We start from the raw sequence: 22,020 nt of genomic DNA on the forward strand, positions 1-22,020 counted from the left end.
AGTGTCTCAAGCTTAGTGCAGCTGTTTCCGGGAATAATTATTTTAGCCTCTATGGCAGTAGATCCAGTGGTGGATGACGGTAAGTGACCCTAGGTTTCTATGTGATCTGCAGTTGGGGTGGGCAGTGAACCAGTAATGACCTGTCAGAGCGTCCCGGTATCTACCTGTCAGCGCTGTAAATGATTGTCAGGGCAGCCGCAGCCGCCAGGCCTCTGACACACTTAGTAACTTTCCAGAGGAAATCTAGCTTTCAGTGGTTAAAAATAAAGGCCTGTAGTTGGGTGGTTTCCCCTAAGTGAGGATCTGCCAGTCTTCTGAGAATCCTATCTGTGCTGGGGGTGGGAAGATGGCTTGTTTTCCTTCCCTGCACTCCGATATGATTGATCGAAAATAGCTCTCCTCCTGACAGCAGCTCTGGCCATCTTATCTGCCTGTGCGCCGTCTCCTCGTGTGCCTGTGCCCCCTCTCCTCGTGTGCCTGTGCCCCCTCTCCTCGTGTGCCTGTGCGCCCTCTCCTCGTGTGCCTGTGCCCCCTCTCCTCGTGTGCCTGTGCGCCCTCTCCTCGTGTGCCTGTGCGCCCTCTCCTCGTGTGCCTGTGCGCCCTCTCCTCGTGTGCCTGTGCGCCCTCTCCTCGTGTGCCTGTGCGCCCTCTCCTCGTGTGCCTGTGCGCCCTCTCCTCGTGTGCCTGTGCGCCCTCTCCTCGTGTGCCTGTGCGCCCTCTCCTCGTGTGCCTGTGCGCCCGGCCGCCTCTGCGCCCCGTCCGCCTCTGCGCCCCGTCCGCCCCTGCGCCCCCTCCCCCGTCCGCCCCTGCGCCCCCTCCCCCGTCCGCCCCTGCGCCCCCTCCCCCGTCCGCCCCTGCGCCCCCTCCCCCGTCCGCCTTCTGTATTCCACATCACAGCCGCTTTATCTTCAGACTCTGAGCTGAGTGCTTTATCTGTTGTATCTGTGTGAGGAGCTCAGGCTGGGGTTTTATTGTTAGCGTCAAAGGCTTGTGCTCCCAGGTTTATTTACTTTTAGTTGGTGACTTGTTCCTGTCTTTTTATATTTGGTCACATTCATAGACGTCGGTATGTGAAGTCATTTTACCATCATCTGATCATGTTTCCCTTAAAGTGAATGTACCATAAGGTACATTCGCTTTAAGTGTTGTTTATGAATAGAATGGTGCTGTGTTTTTTTTTTTTTTTTTTTTGAACCACAGTCTATAACCAAGCACCGACCTGGGCTGAAGCACTGGCGGTGGCAGGAAACCTGATGGTCCTGGTCCTAGCAAAACTTTGGGGACTCACAGTCACCCACAGAGGTTACAGCATTCCGGGTCCCTGCCACAATTGCTCACAAGCTCTAGCGATTTATGGTCCTATTGCACAAAGCAATTATCGGCCGTTTATCGGCCATTATCGGCGATAATCGCTTGCTCCCACTGATCAGCCTGGTTAATAGGGCCATTAGTAGTGATCAGGGCTGCCCCACCACAGGAGAGGAAGAGACGGGCTTGGGGTGGTATCCTTTTCTGTTTTGTAATAGATTACCAGGCTGGCTTGGTATTTCTTCCTCCGATACAGAAGCACAGGTGGCCGGGAGACCTGATCCTGAGAAGGCAATTGCTCATTCATCAGCTGATCCCTGAGCTCATGCCACCCTGACAATCCTTAGTCAGACTCAGCAGCACATCCCCCTGTGTATAGACTGGATGTGTGGGGGACAGTCGTGTAAGTGAATGATCCAGCAATCCTTTTTGCAGCCTTTCACTTGCGGTTTTTAGGCGTCACACTTTTTCAGGCTTTGTTCACACTGCCCTACTTTGGCCATTTGACGGCCGGCATTTTTGAGGCCAAATAACGGCTGATATTTTATAATGACGGCCGTTACTTGTACAATCACAGCCATCGTTCTGTAATGACCACTGTCCTAAAAGACAGCTGTCAAATGGCCATAAGAAGATGATGCGTGATCATGGTGGTAGACCGTATTCAATTTATCATCCTTGTGCCAGCTATGCATCGGGAGAAGGTGCAGACTTTTTGCTGACGCACGCTCTGCTTACCCCATGGTTGGGGTGGGGGTCGATTATCGCTGGTAGAAACACTCTTGTGGCTGATAACCGTCCCATGTAAAAGTGACAGTGATCTGCTGAGGATGTCGAAAACGCCCAATCCTCTGCTGCTCATGTCTTCAGAGCAGGCTTCCATTATCGGCCACAGATCTTCCTGTATAAACAGGGTTATGTGTGGCTGATAATAAAGGGAAACTGACAGCAAGGACAAGTATATATTGGGGTCTGGGATATGCATATATCTCTGCTGTCCAGATGACAAGCAGTGCATACTTTACCATCCGGGCTGCTTGTGATCCGGCATCCGTCTCTCCCATCTTCTGGCCGCTGCTGTATGTTCAGACCGTCGCCTCCTTCAAAATGATTGACAGCAGGAGTAGGCGGGGCCTGAGGATACAATACTGTAGAGCAGGATACCGGATCACAAGCAGTGCACTAGGTATGTAAGCACTGCTTTTTGTTTTTTTCATCCGTTTTTCTAAAAATAAAACATGCATTTGTGTGCATCCTTTTTGATCCATTTTTCCATTGACTTCCAATATACAAAAAGGATTAAAACGTTTTTTTTTTAAGTACACAAAAGTAAGGTCAGCTACGTTTTTGTGCACGTTAAAAAAAAGGATGCGTTTTGATCTGTTTTTTTTTTTTTTTTTTTTTTTTTTTTTTTTTTATAATGGCAGTCAGTGGAAAAACAGATCAAGACGGATGCACACACATGCATTCGTTTTTATCCGGGTTTTTTTTTTTTTTTTTTGCAAAAATGGTTAAACGGATTGCAAAAAAAATAGTGTGAACCCAGCCTAAAGCCCCTATTCCACGGGTTCACTGTTAGGAGCAAACGAGCACGGTCAGCGCTGGTTTGCTCATAGTTCCCTGCTCGCTGCCACCACTATTACACATGGCAGTAGCGAGCAGGTGAGTCGAGAGGAGCTGCGGAGGGGCTGCCCGGGTGATCGCTAGATCGTCCGGGCAGCCCATGGAGGATAGTCCTATTCCATGGAGTGACTGCAGCAGATCGCTGCTATCACAGCCGTTTGTTTTTCAACATGGTTGAAAGACAAACGACTGCAACGATCAGCCGACATGAGTGATGTCGTCTGATTGTTGCCTTCTATTCCACGGGATGACAATCGGCAGGATACGGCCGGTAATCGTTCCGTGGAATAGGGTAATAGGGTAAATCTGCTGCTCACCTAGGTAGTTGTCCTGAAAGCGAAGTGGAAAGTGAAATCAGGCCCAGCTATGTACTGAGCCTAAAGTACCGAGCTAAATGGGAACTTTTCTGGAGTTCTCTCAGCTAGGTGTACATAGGAAAGGAAGAATCTCTGTTTATTAAATGAATTTAAGGCTTGACGTCAATCGCCGTCCTCCAGACAATAAGAGAAGTGCTTGTTTTGGTGGAGCGGGTGAATAAGGGGCTTGTCAGGCCGTTGCTTTCTCTGACAGATAATCTGGATGTGACAGATCCCTTCTCCTCTTCCCATCATCCTGAAACGTACAGAACCCTTAATGGCGTTTTCATTTTCAGCTGTTCTTTTTTTATAAGAGGCTTTTCAAGGTCGCTCGCTTTCATAATAAAACTATAGCTGCAGTCTAAGAGCTGTCATCGCCGCATGCTAAATTGCTGCCATTATTGTGTGTTTCAGATAAGGTACATCTCCCAGACACAAGGACTTCCTGCAGAGTACCTTCTCAGCGCTGGAACAAAGACTTCCAGATTCTTCAATCGAGACCCAGATCTGGGCTACCCATTATGGAGGTTAAAGGTGAAATTAAATGGCTTGTTCTTACATGTCATATGCACTTGGTATGGACATGGACGTCAGCAAATGACATCTTGTAGTGCATGTTGGTTCACTATAGTGACTTCCATGATTCATAGCAGCATATGTCTATGGCGGGTGTTTGTATGCAATCTGCTACTTTTAAAGGGGTTATCCAGCGCTACAAAAACATGGCCTCTTTTCCCCCACTCTTGTCGTCAGGTGTGGTTTGCAATCAAGCTCCATTTACTTCAATGGAACCGAGTTTCAAAACCCCGCCCAAACTGGAGACAAGATTGGGCAAAAGTGGCCATGTTTTTGTGGCCCTGGATAACCCCTTTAAACCCTTTACGAATATATTAAATTGCCTAAATTGTCACTGTCGTATTTATTTATTTATTTTTTGCAGAAATCAATAGTAAAGGTGATTTTAAGAAACTTTGTAATTGGGTTTATTAGGCAAAAATGCCATTATCTGCATTCAAAAAGACTTTCCCCAGGCCCCCCCCCCCCTCAGTCACTGCTCATTATCAGGAAATCGCGACTTATACATCAGACGTGCCCTGTGTAACCTATGGAGAGGGGGTGGGGAGAAGGGAGGAGGGAGTTTAGTCGGCAGCAGAGAGCCAAGAACAAAGGATTACATAGTGGGACCTGTGTGAAAGCCTTTATTCAGAGGTCAGAGAGATCAGTGCTGATGTCAGACGAGATAACCCGGTGATGTAGCTGTAAATTAACTCTTTGTTGTCCTGTTTTGGTGCCTCATCTCCCTCCACCCCTCCCCATAGAAAATAATTAAGACAGTGGGGAGAGCTTCAAACTGCTTTTTCATGATAAAAATGCCTTTTTTGGCTAATAAACCCAATTACTAAGTTTCTTAAAATTGCCTGGACTATTGATTTCTGCAAAACAAATTTAAACGACATGTACACTTTAAGAACTAACTATCCTTTCACCTCTCCCCCCTTTTGTAATGTATATTCTTTTAATGCAGGGATGTCAAACTCAGGCCCTGACGCTTTTGCAAAACTACAATTCCTATCATCCCCGGACAGCTAAAGCTTTAGATTTGGCTGTCCAGGCATGGTGGGAATTGTAGTTTTGTAACAGCTGGAGGGCTGCAGTTTGACACCTGGGTTGTAATGCTATTTAGAGGGATTACATTCATATAGTTTCCCCTTAGCAGTAACATAGAATGCTGAATCTATGATGCCATGAGTAATCTGTATGCCATCCTATAAAGCTACCATTTATATTAGCAGTACATTGAATGTTTTCATTGTTTTTTCTCTATCTGTAGACACCAGAAGAGCATGAAATGGAAACTGGAATAAAATCCAAAGAAGCTCGCAAGTACATCTTCAACTGTTTAGATGACATGGCACAGGTGAGTTGTGGAGCACAATTTACTGCACAGAAAGGGGTACTCCAGCAAAAATACTCCAGCAAAAAAAATAAAATCTTTTAAATCAACTGGTGGTAGAAAGTGCTAGAGATATGTAATTTACTTAAAAAAAAAAATTCTCAAGTCTTCCAGTACTTATCAGCTGTTGTATGTCCTGCAGGAAGTGGTGTATTCTTTCCAGTCTGGAGAGCAGGAGAGGTTTTCTGTGGGGATTTGCTACTAATATCAACAGTTCCTGATATGGACAGAGGTGGCAGCAGAGAGCACTGTGTCAAACTAGAAACAATACACCACTTCCTGCAGGACATACAGCAGCTGATAAGTACTGGAAGACTGGAAGATTTTTTTTTTTTTATAGAAATAAATTACAAATGTCTGGCTTTTTCTGACACCAGTTTATTTGGGGGAAAAAAATTGCTGGAGTACCGCTTTAACAATGAATAAAACTGGTTGTAGCTCAGGTTGTTGGGACTTGCTGAACTGTTCGGGTTCGCCAACATTCTCCCAACCGGAACGCTTGGCTTTTGACTCCCAGCGGCTGGAGAAGTTGGATGCCGCCCTGTTTTAGGTTCCTTCTTTCTAATGACCCTGAATGTACTGTTACATAGCTGTGTTCTTCTTTCCTCTCCCTCTATAGGTGAATATGTCGACAGACCTAGAAGGAACAGATATGTTGGCAGAGAAGGCAGACAGAAGAGAGTATATAGACTTGCTGAAGAAAATGTTGACTATTGATGCAGATAAGAGGATAACTCCGATGAAAACCTTAAATCACCCCTTTGTTACCATGAATCATCTGCTGGATTTCCCGCACAGTAACCAGTAAGTAGGAGCGTTACCAGCCGCACAGGGACATCCTGTTCAAGGGTACTTCCAGGAAAATTCCAGCTGTGTTCTCTTCTAGATGACACATAATGCTTTATATTTCTCTGCCTGTAGCCATGCTAGGCACATAGGAGATGAAAGGGAGTTTGCAGAGGTTTTTTTAGATGTTATGTTTAACCCTTTCACGACCTGGGGTCATTGATTCCTCAATGCCAAGGTCGTTTTTAGACATCAGCTTATGGGACCATAATGTTTCTATAAGCTGATGTCCCTATGTCTGCCCTCTCTCCTCTGTCCCCTGCCGCTGTTACAATCTTGTGATAGCAGCAGGGAAGAGAGGGGAGGGGGCAGGGCGCCCGGCGCGCACCCTGCTTTCCCTCCCTCTCCCTGCTGTCCTCCGTAGCCAGGCTATCATGGCTACCATCGGGGCTCTGCGATCACTCTGTAGAGGGAGAATTCTCTGTCAGGAGCCCTATAGATGGTGCGGACGTGCTGACTGCAGTATCTGTAGGAATAACTCTCAGCATCGGAGCTCTGCTCCAGTGCTGAGAGTTGCAGAGGGTCCCTGGCTATCACTGATAGTCGGGACCCGCTTCGGATGACACAGGCGCAGAAGCTGCGCCTGTGTTATCCTCGATCATAAATTAACGCCGCTGCAGCATCAGGCATAGACAGCAGCGATGTTCCAGTGCTTATCAGCTGCTGTATGTTCTGCAGGAAATGGTGTATTCTTTCCAGTCTGGAGAGCTGGAGACGTTTTTTTTTTTTTTTTTTTTTTGCTGGATTACCTCTTAAACATGCTTCTTTCTTGGAATAATTATAGTTTGTTCGTTCTCTTCCACAGTGTAAAGTCATGTTTTCAGAACATGGAGATATGTAAAAGAAGGAACAATATGTATGATACAGTGAACCAGATTAAGAGTCCTTTCACCACTCATGTGGCCCCCAACACAAGCACAAATCTGACTATGAGCTTCAACAACCAGCTGAACACTGTGCACAACCAGGTAGGTAGCTCCTCGGCCATGGCCGCTGCACACTCTCACTTCCTTGGCTACAGTCTTGGTGCTTATAAGTTCAGGTCATATGTAACTCCGGTAGCATCTAATGTGTTAACTCTTTGTATGAGTAGTAGTAGTATGAGCAGTAGTAGTCACAGTAGTAGTAGTCACAGTAGTAGTTGTAGTAGTCACAGTAGTAGTTGTAGTAGTCACAGTAGTAGTAGTCACAGTAGTAGTAGTCGTGGTAGTCACAGTAGTAGTAGTCTCAGTAGTCGTGGTAGTCACAGTAGTAGTAGTCTCAGTAGTCGTGGTAGTCACAGTAGTAGTAGTCTCAGTTGTCGTGGTAGTCACAGTAGTAGTAGTAGTCACAGCTGTTCATTTCACACAGCTGTTATGGTCACATGAGTGTGACTGGTTCTGGAAAGTAACCAGCATTCTTCCATTTCTTTCTCTTTTAGGCTAGTGTACTGGCGTCCAGCTCATCCGCTGCAGCCACCCTTTCTCTGGCAAACTCTGATGTTTCATTGTTAAATTATCAGTCGGCGCTTTACCCACCATCTGCTGCTCCGGTGTCTGGTGTTGCTCAGCAAGGAGTTTCTCTTCAGCCTGGAGCGACCCAGCTTTGCACCCAAACAGATCCATTCCAGCAAACCTTCATAGTTTGCCCTCCAGCATTTCAAGGTATCTAGTGTGTTTTTATTATTTTTTTTTTATTTAAGCCCCAACGTCCAATACTTCTGTTAATTATGTATTTGTTTGAAGACCGTAAGGGGGGCGTTCACATGTTCTGTAACTACGGCCCATGTATCGCAGAACCGGAATCACATGATACATGCCGGGAGCTCTGAAGCAGTTGAAATGTTTGCGCTACTATACTGATAAGGCGGCACAGCTGTATCAGTACAGTAATGCGAACATTGTTTCAGAGCTCCTGGCATAATAATTATTAGGGATGAGCCAATTTACGGTAAGAACGAAACAAAGCGATTCGTCAGGATTGGGCGGCAGCTTGTCAGGCTTAGAAGTCTGTGCCAACGACCAGGAAAAGTTGGATCCAGTCTTGAAATGCTTGGATCAAGCATTTCCCAGCACCTGGGGAGGAGCGTCACAGACTTTGAAGCCTGACAAGCTGCCGGTCGATCCTAACAAAGGGTTTTCGTTCTAACCGTAAATTTGCTCCTCCTTTATAATTATACATGATGCCAGGAGTTCTGTGGTTCCGGTCTGTAGTGCATCATCCGTGCTCAGACCATAATCACAGAACATGGGAATGTCCCCTAGAACAGGTACCCAGCCTATGGTTGTCTGACCACATCCACACTAGATACTGGCATAAAGGGTCACAGTACAGTTTTCCCCTTTGTGTAACCAATCCTGACTTGAAGCAGTGGCAGAGCAGATACTTAAACTGCTGCTTGTGCTTGAATGGGGCAGTATTGCAGTTCATGGTGCCGAGAGAGTGTAGAATGGTTGTGCCCCTTTATTCTAAGGGCTTGTATAGGACCTTCCTCTTTGTCATGAAACAGACCTCTTACAACAAAAGCCAGGTTGACAATCAGCTGATCACCACAGGACTGACCTCAGCTTTTCTAGACTGCTGCAGAGGGAAATGTAATATTACTTGCTGTCCATTTAAGTGAACTGCTGCCAGCCAGACACACTTCTGGACCTGGCCTTCTATAATGGGAGCCGCCCTCTATGATACCCATATTCAAAGGGATCAGAGACAAACCCTTCAAAGGTATATTCACATGTAATATGTATATATTATGCTGCGGAGATCTGCAACATATATGGTATATGGGAACATACCCTAAAGGTGTTATCCCAAGAGGAAAAGGTGTCCATTAACTAGAGAATAGCAGGATAACAAGCTGATTCCTGGGGATCAGCCCCACAGATCATGAGAATGGCGGTCATATGCCCTGTAAGTGAATAAAGCAGCAGCCCCAATGGTCAGCCACTACTCCATACATTGTCCACGGGTCTTGTGAACATCGCTGAGCGCTGATCTAGGCAGTGTTAGAAGTTCTTATAGCAGGCAAATCAAGCTGTGGTCAAGCACTGGTGTTTTACAGGGGCATGTCTAAGGTTTTCATTGTTCTGGGTCTCACTGCTTAAAGTGTCACTATCGTTTTAAATTTTCTTTTGCAGAAATCAATAGTCCAGGTGATTTTAAGAAACTTAGTAATTGGGTTTATTAGCTGATATGCAATTTTATCATGAAAAAGCAGTTTGAAGCTCTCCCCCCGTCTTAATGGTTTTCTATGGAGAGGAGAGGTGGAGGGAGATAAGGCACCAAAACAGGGCAACAAAGAGTTAATTTACAGCTACATCACCGGGCTATCTCCTCTGAAGTCAGCACTGACCTCTCTGACCTCTGAATAGCGGCTTTCACACAGGTCCCGTTTTGTAATCCTTTGTTCTCTGCTGGCGACTAGTCTCCCTCCTCCCCCTCCCTTCTCCATAGGTTACACAGGGCTCAACTGATGTAAAAGAGTTGAGATTTCCTGATAATGAGCAGTGAATGAGAGACAGGAGGGAGGGGGGGACCTGGGGAAAGTCTTTATGAATGCAGATAATGGCATATTTGCCTGATAAACCCAATTACAAAGTTTCTTAAAATCGCCTGTACTATTGATTTCTGCAAAAAAAAAAAATATGACACTGACACTTTAAGAAGAACAAGCTGGTAAAAGTGTACAATAGTGGATGTTACTTCCTTCCGGGCTAGCAGCAATCTCTGTCCAGACTGTTCCATTATAAGTCTATGAGGGCCACAGGGCGGAGTGAAGGTCACTACTGCGCGATGCTCCCTACTCATTCCGATTGTGTTCTCACAGATAAGACCCTCACCAAAAGCTGATGCACTTTTTTTAACAATACATTGTGTTTGAAGATTTCTGTTACTTTCTGTTTTTCCAAGCTGCTGGTCTTCAAGCAACCGCCAAGCATTCCGGTTTTCCTGTTCGGATGGACAGTACGGTTCCCATTGTACCCCAAGCCCCTGCTGCCCAGCCTCTTCAGATTCAGTCAGGGGTCCTGACACAGGTAATTCAGGGAGAATGGGAAATTTGTGGTTTGGCGGGGTGGAGCCATTCCTAAGGGGTTGACAATAAAGGTTCATACATTTTCTCATCAGCTGGAGCACTTGTTGCAGTGTGGACACCAGTGTTTGCATGTATAATCCTTGTTAAGCTAGAACCATGCTGCCGACATCCACCTCCCACTTGTCCGTGTGGTTTTATCTTTACCTATACAGATTTATTGTTACTGTATTACCCCTTACACCTCCATGAATTCTGAATTGACTAGTTTAATTATTATTTTATATTTTAGTATAATTTATTGGTATAGGAACCATCCAATGACTTATTGTTGAAGCTTTCAGGGATATTATTTTCCTTGGTTTTGCGTGAACAAACTCCTGTCTTCAAGAAGTTTCCAGTTTCTTTGGCCAGTCGCTGTGTGAGTCACAACTCCAGAATTTCTGGCACCCTCTTTTTTTCTTTCTGATGTCCTCATTAGAAAAGTAGTCCGGGCGTGCCTAGGATTTCAGGACTAGAATATGGATTTGGCCACGATTGCATCAGGTCATCCTGAGCTGAAGTTCTGGTTTCTCAATTGTGGAATGGCGTTTTTTATCTTCAAGCTGACAGCATTATGAGTAGCCAATAAAACCTCCCGTAAATGTGTCCACACTGGTAATGGAAATACGTCAGGAAGATTGCCCAATCTGACCTCCGCTAAGGGAGGACGTCAGATGTTCTGTCCATATAAACCATAGTCGCTTTAGTGTCCTAGTGATTTATCATCATACGGTTATATAAATATATAATCTACATATTTAAAGAGGTATTCCACTGAAATCTAATGTTTAATATGTTGCTGCCCTGGCATAGAACACAACAAACAGGCTATTCTTACCTTTCCATGGTGATCTCCTTCGGGTCCTGGCTGAACTATCCAGTCTCCACTTCCAAGACTGACGACTCTGGTAGTGACAGCCGGCTGACTGAGGCAGGACAGCGCCCTGGCTAGTAATTGGCTGAGTGGGCTGTCACTGCCGAGTTGAGTCCGTGTCGGAATTGGAGACTGGATCGCTCAGCCGAGGACCCAAAGATGATGATGGAGGACGTCCGGGGAGCACAAAAAGGTAAGGATAGCCTGTTTGTTATGGTCTTAAAGAGGTTATCCAGCAAAAGTCTTTTTTTCTTTCAAATCAACTGGTGTCAGAAAGTTATATAGATTTGAAATTTACTTCTATTTAAAAAATCTCCTGCAAATGTCCTGCATGAAATGTTTTCTTCTCAGTCTGACACAGTGCTCTCTGCTGCCACCTCTGTCCATGTCAGGAACTGTCCAGAGCAGCAGCAAATCCCTATAGAAAACTTCTACTGCTCTGGACAGTTCCTGTCTTGGCGGCCAGAGATGGCAGCAGAGAGCACTGTGTCAGACTGGAAAGAATACACAATTTCCTGCAGGACATACAGCAGCTGATAAGTATGAGAAGATTTGAGATTTTTAAATAGAAGTAAATTACAAATCTATATAACTTTCTGAAATTAGTTTATTTTTGACAAAAAAAATGATTTTTGCTGGAGCAGCAACATGTTAAAAGTTTCACGTCCGCTGAATACCCTTTTAATATAGTGTTGATAGATAAACTACCCACTCCCACATCTCCGTGCACCATTTTGGATCTCTTTCCTCCGCGTTCCCAGCCTGTGATCCCTCTGAGGTAGCGTCCATCAGCACGGTGACAGTGATGTATACTGTGCACAGGAAATCAGTCCATTACTAGATAAAGACATGCAATTTTAGAGAAGCCATTTATCTTTCCGAGCTGCGTTTCCAGCCATGTCCTTACAGCGGACCCAGAATGAGCCATTTCACTGCTCCGCATCCACTCTCCTCAAGCTAATTGTGCCCATCTGAAAACTGATCACGGCTTACGCACGGCCATTGATCTCGCAAAGTAATTTGTCTAAAAATACATCAGGCAGCTTTTTGTTGGAAGGGGAAAAAATGCCTGGAATAAGCTGTGTTTCATTGAGTTTATAATGGAAACATGACCTCAGAAAACAGACTCCTGGAAACTGAATACAGACTTGTGAATCAGCCGCCCGGGATGCCAATAATAGAGTACAGTAATGGTGCAGGTGGAGGACATTTGTTACATTCTCTATATAGTTTCCTTTCATTCCAGCCTTGTGACTCACTTTCTAGGCTTTAATTTTTCTTCTGTGATCATTTCCATCAGCTATGTATTAAAGGCGATGAGCTAGCGTTACTTATGGTTGCTGGGCAAAATGTCACCTATCGTGCCTGTCACACAAACATCTGAGTCGCCTGAAAGAAAGATGCCGTAGGCACTCTTTACACCTCTTAAAGGGACGCATATAACCTGCTAATATGTCCCTACAGTGCCCGGGGTGTTGAGGATGAAGATAAGTTTGTAACCTTCATCCTCTGTGCAGTTTGTAGTTAAAGGAAACCAATAACCCCAGTTGCATAACTGTATAAAGCTGCTGCTGCAAATGGGGCCGGTATGTGCCACGAGCTGCACATCAGCTTTATACAGTGATGCAGGGAACCAAATCAGCTGATTTTGGCTGACTGGTTCCCTTTAAATCCCAAGTCTAGTAAGTCAGTTTGGTGTCTTGGAGCGAGACTACCGCCTTCGATCACCTTCAGTGACCCATCCAGCCGCTCACCCCTATCAGCTGGTCGGGGTGCTAGTCCCGCTTCCAGGGCACCAAACCACACAACTAGCCTCGAAATTTAACTACAAACTACATAGAAACGGTGCCGAGGGTGAAGGTAAGAAACTTACCAGCCTGTGTGTCATAGGGACGTATCAGCAGGTTAGATTCTTCCTTAAAGTGACACTGTCACCTCCTTTTTGCATTCTGACATCTCTACATAGGTGTAATGAGTAAATTTAGCGTTTTTCATACCTTATTTCATATCATACGTCATGGTGCTTGTGGCATTAGCGCCACTTAGCCCCGCCCACAATGTCACAGTTCCCCCCGCTCCCTCGCCGCCATTGGAACAGGCTGGCCGAAAGGTCTAGACCCCACCCCTTTACGTCAGCCAACCAATGGACGTCGAGGGGGGCGGGTCCAACTGTGCCTTTATGGGCGGGGCTAAGTGGCACTAATGCAGTGAGGCCATGCCCACTTAATACAATCTGCAGTTGATAAAAGGACACTTTTTACTTGGAACAAGCACCATGACGTATGATATGAAATAAGGTATGAAAAACGCTAAATTTACCCTTTACACCTTTGTAGAGATGTCAGAATGCACAAAGGGGGCGACAGTGTCACTTTAAGCCAACTTAAATCTTACCTATGTTCTTTGGAAGATTGCATTGACATCTGTAAGGGGTTTTTTAAAATTTACCAGCACAGTGCTCTTTGGTATTGACCAGATTGTTCAGCTAAGGCTACTATTAGACAGGCCGATAGGGGACCGATAACAACTGCTAGGTCGTTGCTCGTTTCCTGGGCCTATTACACGGCCTGATAATCGTTTAACAAGGGTTGCAAGGACATCGTTACCGATGTCCTTGCAGCCCTTGCTTAGATTTGGCAGATTATCGTTCCGTATAATAGTACCCTAATTTAAAAGTGACCTTTTAGTCCACGGGTCTTCAAACTGCGACCCTCCAGCTGTTGCAAAACCACAATTCCAATCATGCCTGGACAGCTAAAGCTTTGGATTTGACTGTCCAGGCATGATGGGAAATGTAGTATTGCAACAGCTGGCGGTCCGCAGTTTGGAGACCCATGTTTTAGTCAGTTTATACTACTAGGGGCAAGCACTGAAAGACAATAAGGGCAATTCTACAAACACAGCTTACTAGGAGATATGGGGTTCTCTAAGGAAGTGTCACAATCACACGTTAAAAGGGTTATCTGGCATTATTAAAAAACAAACAAACATGCAGCTGCTTTCTTGTAAAAACAGCACCACCCCTGACCCTAGTATGTTTGTGGTATTACAATTCAGCCTAATTCACTTTAATGGAACTGAGCTGCAAACCCACACCCAAAGGGAGGACAGGAATTTTGCTGTTTATGGAAGAGAGTGGCCATGTTTTTCTAAACCTGCATAACCCCTTTAATAGTTGTATGTCCTGCCACAATGTGGGAGCAAGTATGCAGTAAGATCCACTCCGGGCTGTATTATGGCAAATGGACCAGCATCACCGCAGGCAGATTTGTGACTGTAGTGTTGGCATTTCACTGGCGTCTAATTAGTGGGGTGGGTTTGCTTTTCCTCTTTTATTAGTTCTCTGTATATTGGCTGTAATGGTTAGATGTACTATACATGCTCAGGCCTTTATGAAGGATACATTTCTGTTTCTGTAGCTGTTGCTATTTTATACCTATGTTTCTAGTGGCGTACCCTGTGCATATAAATATATGTGTATTTGTGTTTCCGCACACAGGAATGTCTTATAGTCTCACCCTTTTTGTTCAGCGTGTGTTTGCTTCCCCCCCAACCTCTTAATCTGTCTCGGACTAACCTATTGAATCTCTATAGCACCCGATACTCTGAGAATTTCCTCCATTACAGCCTCTGTAAAGCCCTGGCTTTATTATAACACACATTCAATTCGCTTTAGACAATTGCAGAAATATTTGACTTGACCGTCTTGCTAAGGTATACAGGGACGTTGGGTTACTGGTTTGTTGGCCGTCACCTTTGTATCTATGCTGGTAGCACAGTAGGGGGGCTGCTGTAGCCTAGCAGACCACATACAGAAGGGTAACAACATTATTCAATAACTTATAATGGTAAGTAAGAGCACGGACATGCCACTAACCTCGAATTGTAAGAGGTATTCACATAGAGCCAGTCAATAACATAACATATACCTTTGCATGGTAAAGTAAAAGTGCATGCTCATAGGCTCAGTTCACACCAGGTTCTGGCCGTGTGTTACAGGTATACATGTGACATGTGAAAAACTGTTTGCTTAGCAATACTGTGATGTGTTCTTCTTGGACCCATTGACTTTAATGGTCTAATTGTAGTCTAATAGGGGGAGATTTATCAAACATGGTGTAAAGTAAAACTGGCCCAGTTGCCCCTAGCAACCAATCAGATTCCACCTTTCATTCCTCACAGACTCTTTGGAAAATGAAAGGTGGAATCTGATTGGTTGCTATAAAACTGAGCCAGTTTTACTTTACACCATGTTTGATAAATCTCCCCCATAGTGTCTACAGTCACGTTCTTTGTCTGTGCATCACTCACAAGCGTGGTCTGCGGCTTTTTTGACTCCCACACACAGTATACGTTTAGGAAGTAGACTGAGAATTGTCACTGTTTACCACATTCGTCCCATTAAAGTTAATAGGTCCACCGATAAGTGACATTCTGTAGGTCTGGCAGGTTTCCAACCAGTATCTGAGATGTGTGGCCACAGAGTGTTTGGATCTTGAGTGAGTTAGTTTACGTCATTTGATACAAGAGAAGTTTTGATCAGTCAGGGTCTCGGGGCTGAGACCCCCTCCAATCCTTTAGTTTTAGCTGGGTGAATGGCATGGCTGATTACCAGACACAGACTCCATGAACTACAAAGGAGCCACGTAGAGTGAGCACAGAGCCAGACAGAATGCCTACCATGCCTTTACCCGGCTATGACTAAAGATCAGAGGGGGCCCCAGCACTGAGGCAGGTCTGTGCAACATGTCAACATGTTACCGATGTCCTTGCAGCCCTTGCTTAAACTGCATACATTACCTATCCATGCTGCAGGACCCCTCTTGCGGTCTTCTCCCTGGGTCCCGTGCGCTGCAGCTTCAGATCAGCCTGTCTTAGCTGACAGGCTGCTCAGCCAATCACTGGCCGCGGCGGTCCCGGCCAGTGATTGGCTGAGTGGCCTGTCAGCTAAGAAGCTGCAGCGCACAGGACCCGGGGAGAAGCAGAGTGCAGGAGGAGCCCTGAACCATGGATGGGTAATGTGTATATACTTTGCAAATCGTCAGCTGCCGGCCATGCACCGCTATTACACGTAGCAGTTATAGGTCCAAACCTATATCAATGATCAGCCGATGATCGTTGTCAACAGCTGATCGTTGTGTATATTACTCGGAACGATAATCGGCTGGATAGGGCGATTCGGTAATCGTTCCGTGTAATAGTACCCTAACACTCGCTCCCCTTCCTATTCAAACGGACTGATAATCCAGCAGGGATTGAAGGGGAAGTGAGTAGGCCTTTTTAGCCCCCAGCACTTCAGCAGCTCGGGGAAGCCTGTTTCACACTTTGTACCAGAGAATAAAAGCATGTTTCCTATGTTCTGGAAGCACAGCTGGATCTATGAAAGGTACCATGTGTCTGCTTGGCCTGACGGCTCTCTAATAATGTCATCGGATTAAAATTTAAAATTGTTGCTGACCGATTTCCCTTAGCATCCCATAATAAGCAGATATAATGTATTAGATGTCTATCACAGTTTGATGTTTGTGGATTTTTATGTTCATTTATGGTATAAATAGACAATGCCAGGCCTTTATTGCTGCGGCAGGTTGGTTGTAAAGTTTATAGGTGCAATATTTCACATGGTATTTCCTCAGTAGTTACTGTGTATATATAGGATCGTAATGGATAGCTTTAGTTTATACCAACAATAAAGCACACAAACTTGTAAACTCTAACAGATGTAGGGGGGCCGGTTGTGTAATACAATAGTCGTGGAGGAGCTGTATATGGCTGCCGTATTGGTCTAAAGCAGTTTATGCACATGGAGATGAATTTTTTTTTTTTTGCACTTTCATTGGTAGCGTAAGTAAGGTATAATGCCCAATATAATTGTATTGTGGCAAATAATAGTCAGTCCAGTTGCCTCTGTGTACTATGAACTCTGAACATTTAACATAGCATTATCGCTACTAGCAGGAACATACAGTGGTCTGCTCACAGTTCATAGTTTTTGCTCTGGATCTCATCACCGGTTGGGTTTTAAAGGGGTTATCCAGCGCTACAAAAACATGGCCACTTTAACCCCTACTGTTGTCTCCAGGTCCAGTGTGGTTTGCAATTAGGCTCCATTTACTTCAATGGAACTGAGTTTCAAAACCCCGCCCAATCTGGAGACAACAGTAGGGGGAAAGTGGCCATGTTTTTGTATCGCTGGATAACCCCTTTAAACTATGCCGCCCATTGAGATGTAATGGTGATCCTTAAAGGACAACTCCGGCGCTGATAGAAAAAGAAACTGAACTGAAGCTCCAGTTGGTGTCTTCATTTTCTTCTTCACTTACTGGTTTGGGCTTTCCCATAATGCACTTTGTCTCCTGTGATGTCTAACTGACACTGTAGAACTGTTAGATGGCTTACATCTGGCTCAGTCAATCAGAGCTCAGCAACCTGAGTCATCTTACAAAGGGAGGCTGGCCTAACAGGGCTTAGACCCGCCTCCCTCTTGATGATGTCATTATCACAAAATGGCTGCAACAGAGCAGCCTGGGGTCAACAGTCATTAGGTAAGAATGAGTTTACTTCACTTCCTGGTGGGGGATTGAGGGAGGAAAAGATAGGGAAGGGGGGCAGATAGGTGATTGAAGCATATTACAAAGTTATATAACTTTTTGTAATGTGTTTCAATTACTGGGGAAAAGCTTTTCACTGGAGTTATGCTTTAAGAGTTCAACTGATTTTTTATTTTTTTTTCCATCACTACCAATAATCATCGGGGGTAATAAATAAAAACTGTAAGTTGTCCTTGGCAGCCAATCACAGCACAGCTTTCACTTTAAATAGTAAAAACATAAATAGTAAAAAAAAAAAAGAAAAAGTAAAAACATCAGGTAGTTTTTATTTATTCCCCGCCAATGTCTATTTACCAGTTTGATTTTACAATCCAATTTGGGGTGGGGGTGACTTTGAATACTTTGGACAGCACTGGCATGAGCTCTTTATAAGGTTTGGTGAACAAAGCCCTGTCTGCTTTAAAGGGAACCTGTCACTAGTTTCATCTACCAGTATCGTGGTATATAACAGCCACTGACTGATAATATAAAATGTAGTATTTTTTATTTATTTTTTCAATTCAAAACCCTGCTCTTTCTATGCTTTCGGAGTACAGTGTGTGGTCTCGCTCCATGGTTAGAAGCAGACATGGCCGTCGCTGGTTTGGACCACCCACTGGACTCTTAAAGACCAGAATGAGCTGAGATTATAATAATAAATATAAGGTTATACTTTCATTTATGAATCTGCTCCGCTCCTCCCGCTCTGTAACATGTTACCGGCAGAACAGGCTGCTGGCTCAAAGTGATAAGTTCCCCTTAACGTTTACAATAGATCAAGAATTTTTCATTAAAGGCCACAAAGCTCCATCTACCGACATCATATCACAGAGCAGGTTGTATGGAAGTGACTTAGTATAACACTTCATTCATTTAATTCTCCATCGGTTCTGGACTTGGGAATACAGTAGACAGTGCGGGGCAGTGATTGGCAGCCTTCTCATGAGCATTTATGCAAGGGAGGCTGTGAGTCATGATGAGCCACGCCCACTGGACTCCCAAACCCAGACGGAATTTTTTTTTAAATCAATAAGCTACTAGTTAAATTAAATCTTTTTATACAAGATTATATATCAACACCAGCCGGTAGATCAGACTGCAGTTTTATGGTGACAAGTTCCCTTTACGTAATTTATGGAAATTTTTGAGAGTGGCAGAATAGCTGGTTACAGCCGGGTATCCTTTATGAATCTAAAATAATCTGTGCCACCTGCTATCACATGCCCGTATGAGGCAGGGGACAGTCATAAAATCCCTCCATAGTCCTGGATATATATGCCTGAGGTTTGCTGGAGAGGTACTCTTCCACACACTGGTCATCCCACATGGCCGTTCTCATGGTACTGTTAAAGCCTATATCCTGCTGTAAGTACACTGTTTCACTCACCTCCTAATCTACGTTTCAGGGAAGCTGTACCCCACTAATGGTAACAACTCTTCATCCACACGTAGCCACCATCACGCCGCAGTATGCGGTACCCTTTACCCTGAACTGCGCAGCGGCCGGGCGGCCGGCGCTAGTTGAACAGACTGCTGCCGTACTGGTAATTTTGTTTCACTTGATTGTGTACACTAACAGTCTCCTTCTTCTATATATATATGTATTTCTCTGTTTTCCTTTCCTCTTACCGTAGAACGTTTCCGAAGAGCATGGAAGCATGAGCTCCATCTTGTGGCTGTGTTCTTGCAACATTCTAAGCGGCTCGTTCTTAATGTCTACTTTTTTTATTTTATTTTTTTTTCCATTTTATTTCCCTTCCTAAACGATTGCCACGGTGCTGTCTGCCTCTTATGTTTCAGCCTGGCTTTCTTTAAAGCAGCAGTTCCAATGAGGGGGCTAAATTACAAATTTACTTCCTACAAAGCAGCTTTTTTTTTTTTTTTTTAAACTTTCATTCTACAAACCATTTTGACTGAAGGTTTCTATCATAGCTGACGTTGAGAAAACTTTTGATTTACTGACATCCCACCGTAATACACCATGTAATCTCCAGCCATATAGTCAGGGCAGTAGGACGGTGTATGTCTGAAAGAATCCTCAAAGGCTGGAATGAATTAAAGCTATAATAATTTTGTGACAATTTTTTGTGTCCATATTGCAGTAGTTAAGAGAATCGAAACGCATTGTACCATCCATCTGCCTATGGATGGGAAGAGTGGCTTTCTCCTTTATGTGATGCGACTATACATTAGCCGGTATAATACCTTCTTTACCATGTGGTAAACCACATGACTAGGAGCCCACTGTTATTCTTGCATCTGGCTAAACAAAAGGATTGAAAGCTATAAAAATCCACGCACAATTGATTTGAGGAGAGTAGAATTGTTAACCTGTAAGACATCTCTCGAAGCCCTCAGATCCCGGGGCAGATCCTTCATACGGTTACCGAGTATGGCAGATGTCTCGGTAGCTCTGCGCTGGGCCGTGACGGATGTCGCTTCTTTGCATGCAGAAGTGAAATTCTAGTTGCTTTTTTTTAATATTATTATTTACTTGCTTGTTTTGAACTTAACCTTGCCTGAACAACAACAGTGCGCTGCTGCTGACGCCTCCGACGTTGACGGCTTCCCATCTGTATGGAGTTCTAATCAATGGCTTCAGCAGTCCTTTAACCAACATACCCCCCCCCCCCCCCCCTCAAATCTTTATGCAGCCATTAACCCAATCAATGAAAGAGCTTGTTCTGTACCCTCAATGATATTGCTTTTCCACAGATGCTGAAATTCTTGTTTGAACTTAAAGGTGAGCTCAACTTAGGTTCAGAGAGAGCAAATGTTTGGGATTCATGAGCATTTCTCGGTTAGGAAACTCCACCAAAAATGTGACCTTTTATAAGACCGAGCCAATTACATGGTATTTCTCCATGCTGCGTATACTGGTAACGTCCTTAGTGAGTACACACTAAGTCAGTATGGATCTCATTCCTTAAAATGAATCACAATTTCTTCATAAAGTATAACTGGTCAAGTATTGCTTGACTTAAACACTACGTCCAATGATTAAGGACGTTACTGATATCACTACAAACAAATAAAACGTATGCCAAAATGGACTTAGATGGTGTTGCTTCCTGGTCATAAGACCTGGACCATACTTATGCCGCCATTAAAAATTATGTTGAAGAATTAATATTGCCATTGGGCTTTTAATACATCAAAAATGTCTGCGCTTTCTTCTATATGAAAGTCTACGTCTGTGGTATAATACGTTTCCAGATGTAGCGTGCACCAAGTAAAAGCAGTATTTTGGACCCAAAAATTCTCGATTACCATAAGCTAAACCTGGGGCCTGTGTAGATTAGATATGCGGGACACCAGTCGCTTCAAAATAATCCCTGTAAATTCTCCAAAGATTTCCTTTCTATCTAGCAATCTAACTGTAGCTCACCTTTAGTTTACCAGCTAGCTTGCCAATGGATTAGGTTGCCTTTTTTTACCGCTTTGCCTAAGTTTGCATTACTCCATTGCAGAGCTTTTGCATATTTTTTGTCCTTCCCTTGTCGAAGCAGTTTCGTCGCTTGGATCGCCAGATCTCTGCCTCATTTGGGATGTTAGTTCTTGCTATGTATTAAACTATACGCTTTGTCTTGTGCAGGTGTTGGCTTATTGGAAAGAAGCATGGTGTGATTTAACTTTTTTTTATTAAACTTTATTTTCTCCCCTTTTTGGCTTTTAAGTTTCTTATTTATTTATTTTCGGCTTTACATATCTTGCCTGGAGCGGCGTATTGTAAGACAGGGATAGGTCACTTGCAGAAATACTTTTGGTATCTTGCCAATTTTCCATGGGTTGTGCTGCAGTACATAGTCTGTGCCAGCTAAAACAGAATAAGTATGGAAATCAAAACATTAGCACCATTGCTACCCAGCTTAAGTGTGTTGTGTGTGTGTGTGTGTATAAGGAAACAGTCACCTCTGATGTACTTATAAAACAACTGGCACGCTCACTGCTCATCCTTTAGCATGGGACCAAACTTTCCTGTCCAGTCGTTCTGTCCATTTGCAGAGTCACAGAGGAGTTGCTGTGACACTGATGATGCCTTTTTGTTCAGTAGAATATCTCTTTAAGGGTGCGTTCACACCTACAGGATCCGCAGCATATTTGATGGTGCAGATTTGATGCTGTGTTCAGTTATTTAAATGAAATCTGCTGCAGATCTGCTGCAAATCCGCTGCGGATCCGGTAAGTGTGAAGTACCCTAAAGGTATGTTCACACTGAGCAAAACAGGCGAAAATTTTAAGCAAAACCCACGCTGCAGACTCTGCTCAGAATCCCGTGTGCCTCACTATCTCACTGTGATGTCTCGCGCGCCTCCGCTCAAAGAATAGCCTTGTCAATTCTTGGAGCGGAGGCGCACAGGGCATCACATTGAGACAGTGGGGCAGGAGGGATTCTGAGCAGAGTCCGCAGCGCGGGT

The 22,020-nt window shown here is 44.4% G+C and overlaps 1 protein-coding gene across 5 annotated transcripts in view; it reads left to right on the plus strand.

The window, feature by feature from the left end:
• Window positions 1–22,020, plus strand: part of HIPK1 (homeodomain interacting protein kinase 1) — a 61,786-nt gene that overhangs the window by 30,768 nt on the left and 8,998 nt on the right. For 3 of the 5 annotated variants that reach the window (XM_069946064.1, XM_069946067.1, XM_069946065.1), the window contains exons 4-10: window positions 3,702–3,821; window positions 5,119–5,205; window positions 5,861–6,045; window positions 6,893–7,055; window positions 7,508–7,730; window positions 9,976–10,100; window positions 19,009–19,146. In XM_069946064.1, the coding sequence (XP_069802165.1) occupies window positions 3,702–3,821; window positions 5,119–5,205; window positions 5,861–6,045; window positions 6,893–7,055; window positions 7,508–7,730; window positions 9,976–10,100; window positions 19,009–19,146 (1,041 nt within the window). The remainder of the gene's footprint in view (window positions 1–3,701; window positions 3,822–5,118; window positions 5,206–5,860; window positions 6,046–6,892; window positions 7,056–7,507; window positions 7,731–9,975; window positions 10,101–19,008; window positions 19,147–22,020) is intronic. The other 2 variants (XM_069946068.1, XM_069946069.1) reach the window with 1 other exon arrangement.

The sequence above is a fragment of the Dendropsophus ebraccatus genome, chromosome 11 (assembly GCF_027789765.1).
Source record: "Dendropsophus ebraccatus isolate aDenEbr1 chromosome 11, aDenEbr1.pat, whole genome shotgun sequence".
Classification (NCBI taxonomy): Eukaryota; Metazoa; Chordata; class Amphibia; order Anura; family Hylidae; genus Dendropsophus; species Dendropsophus ebraccatus.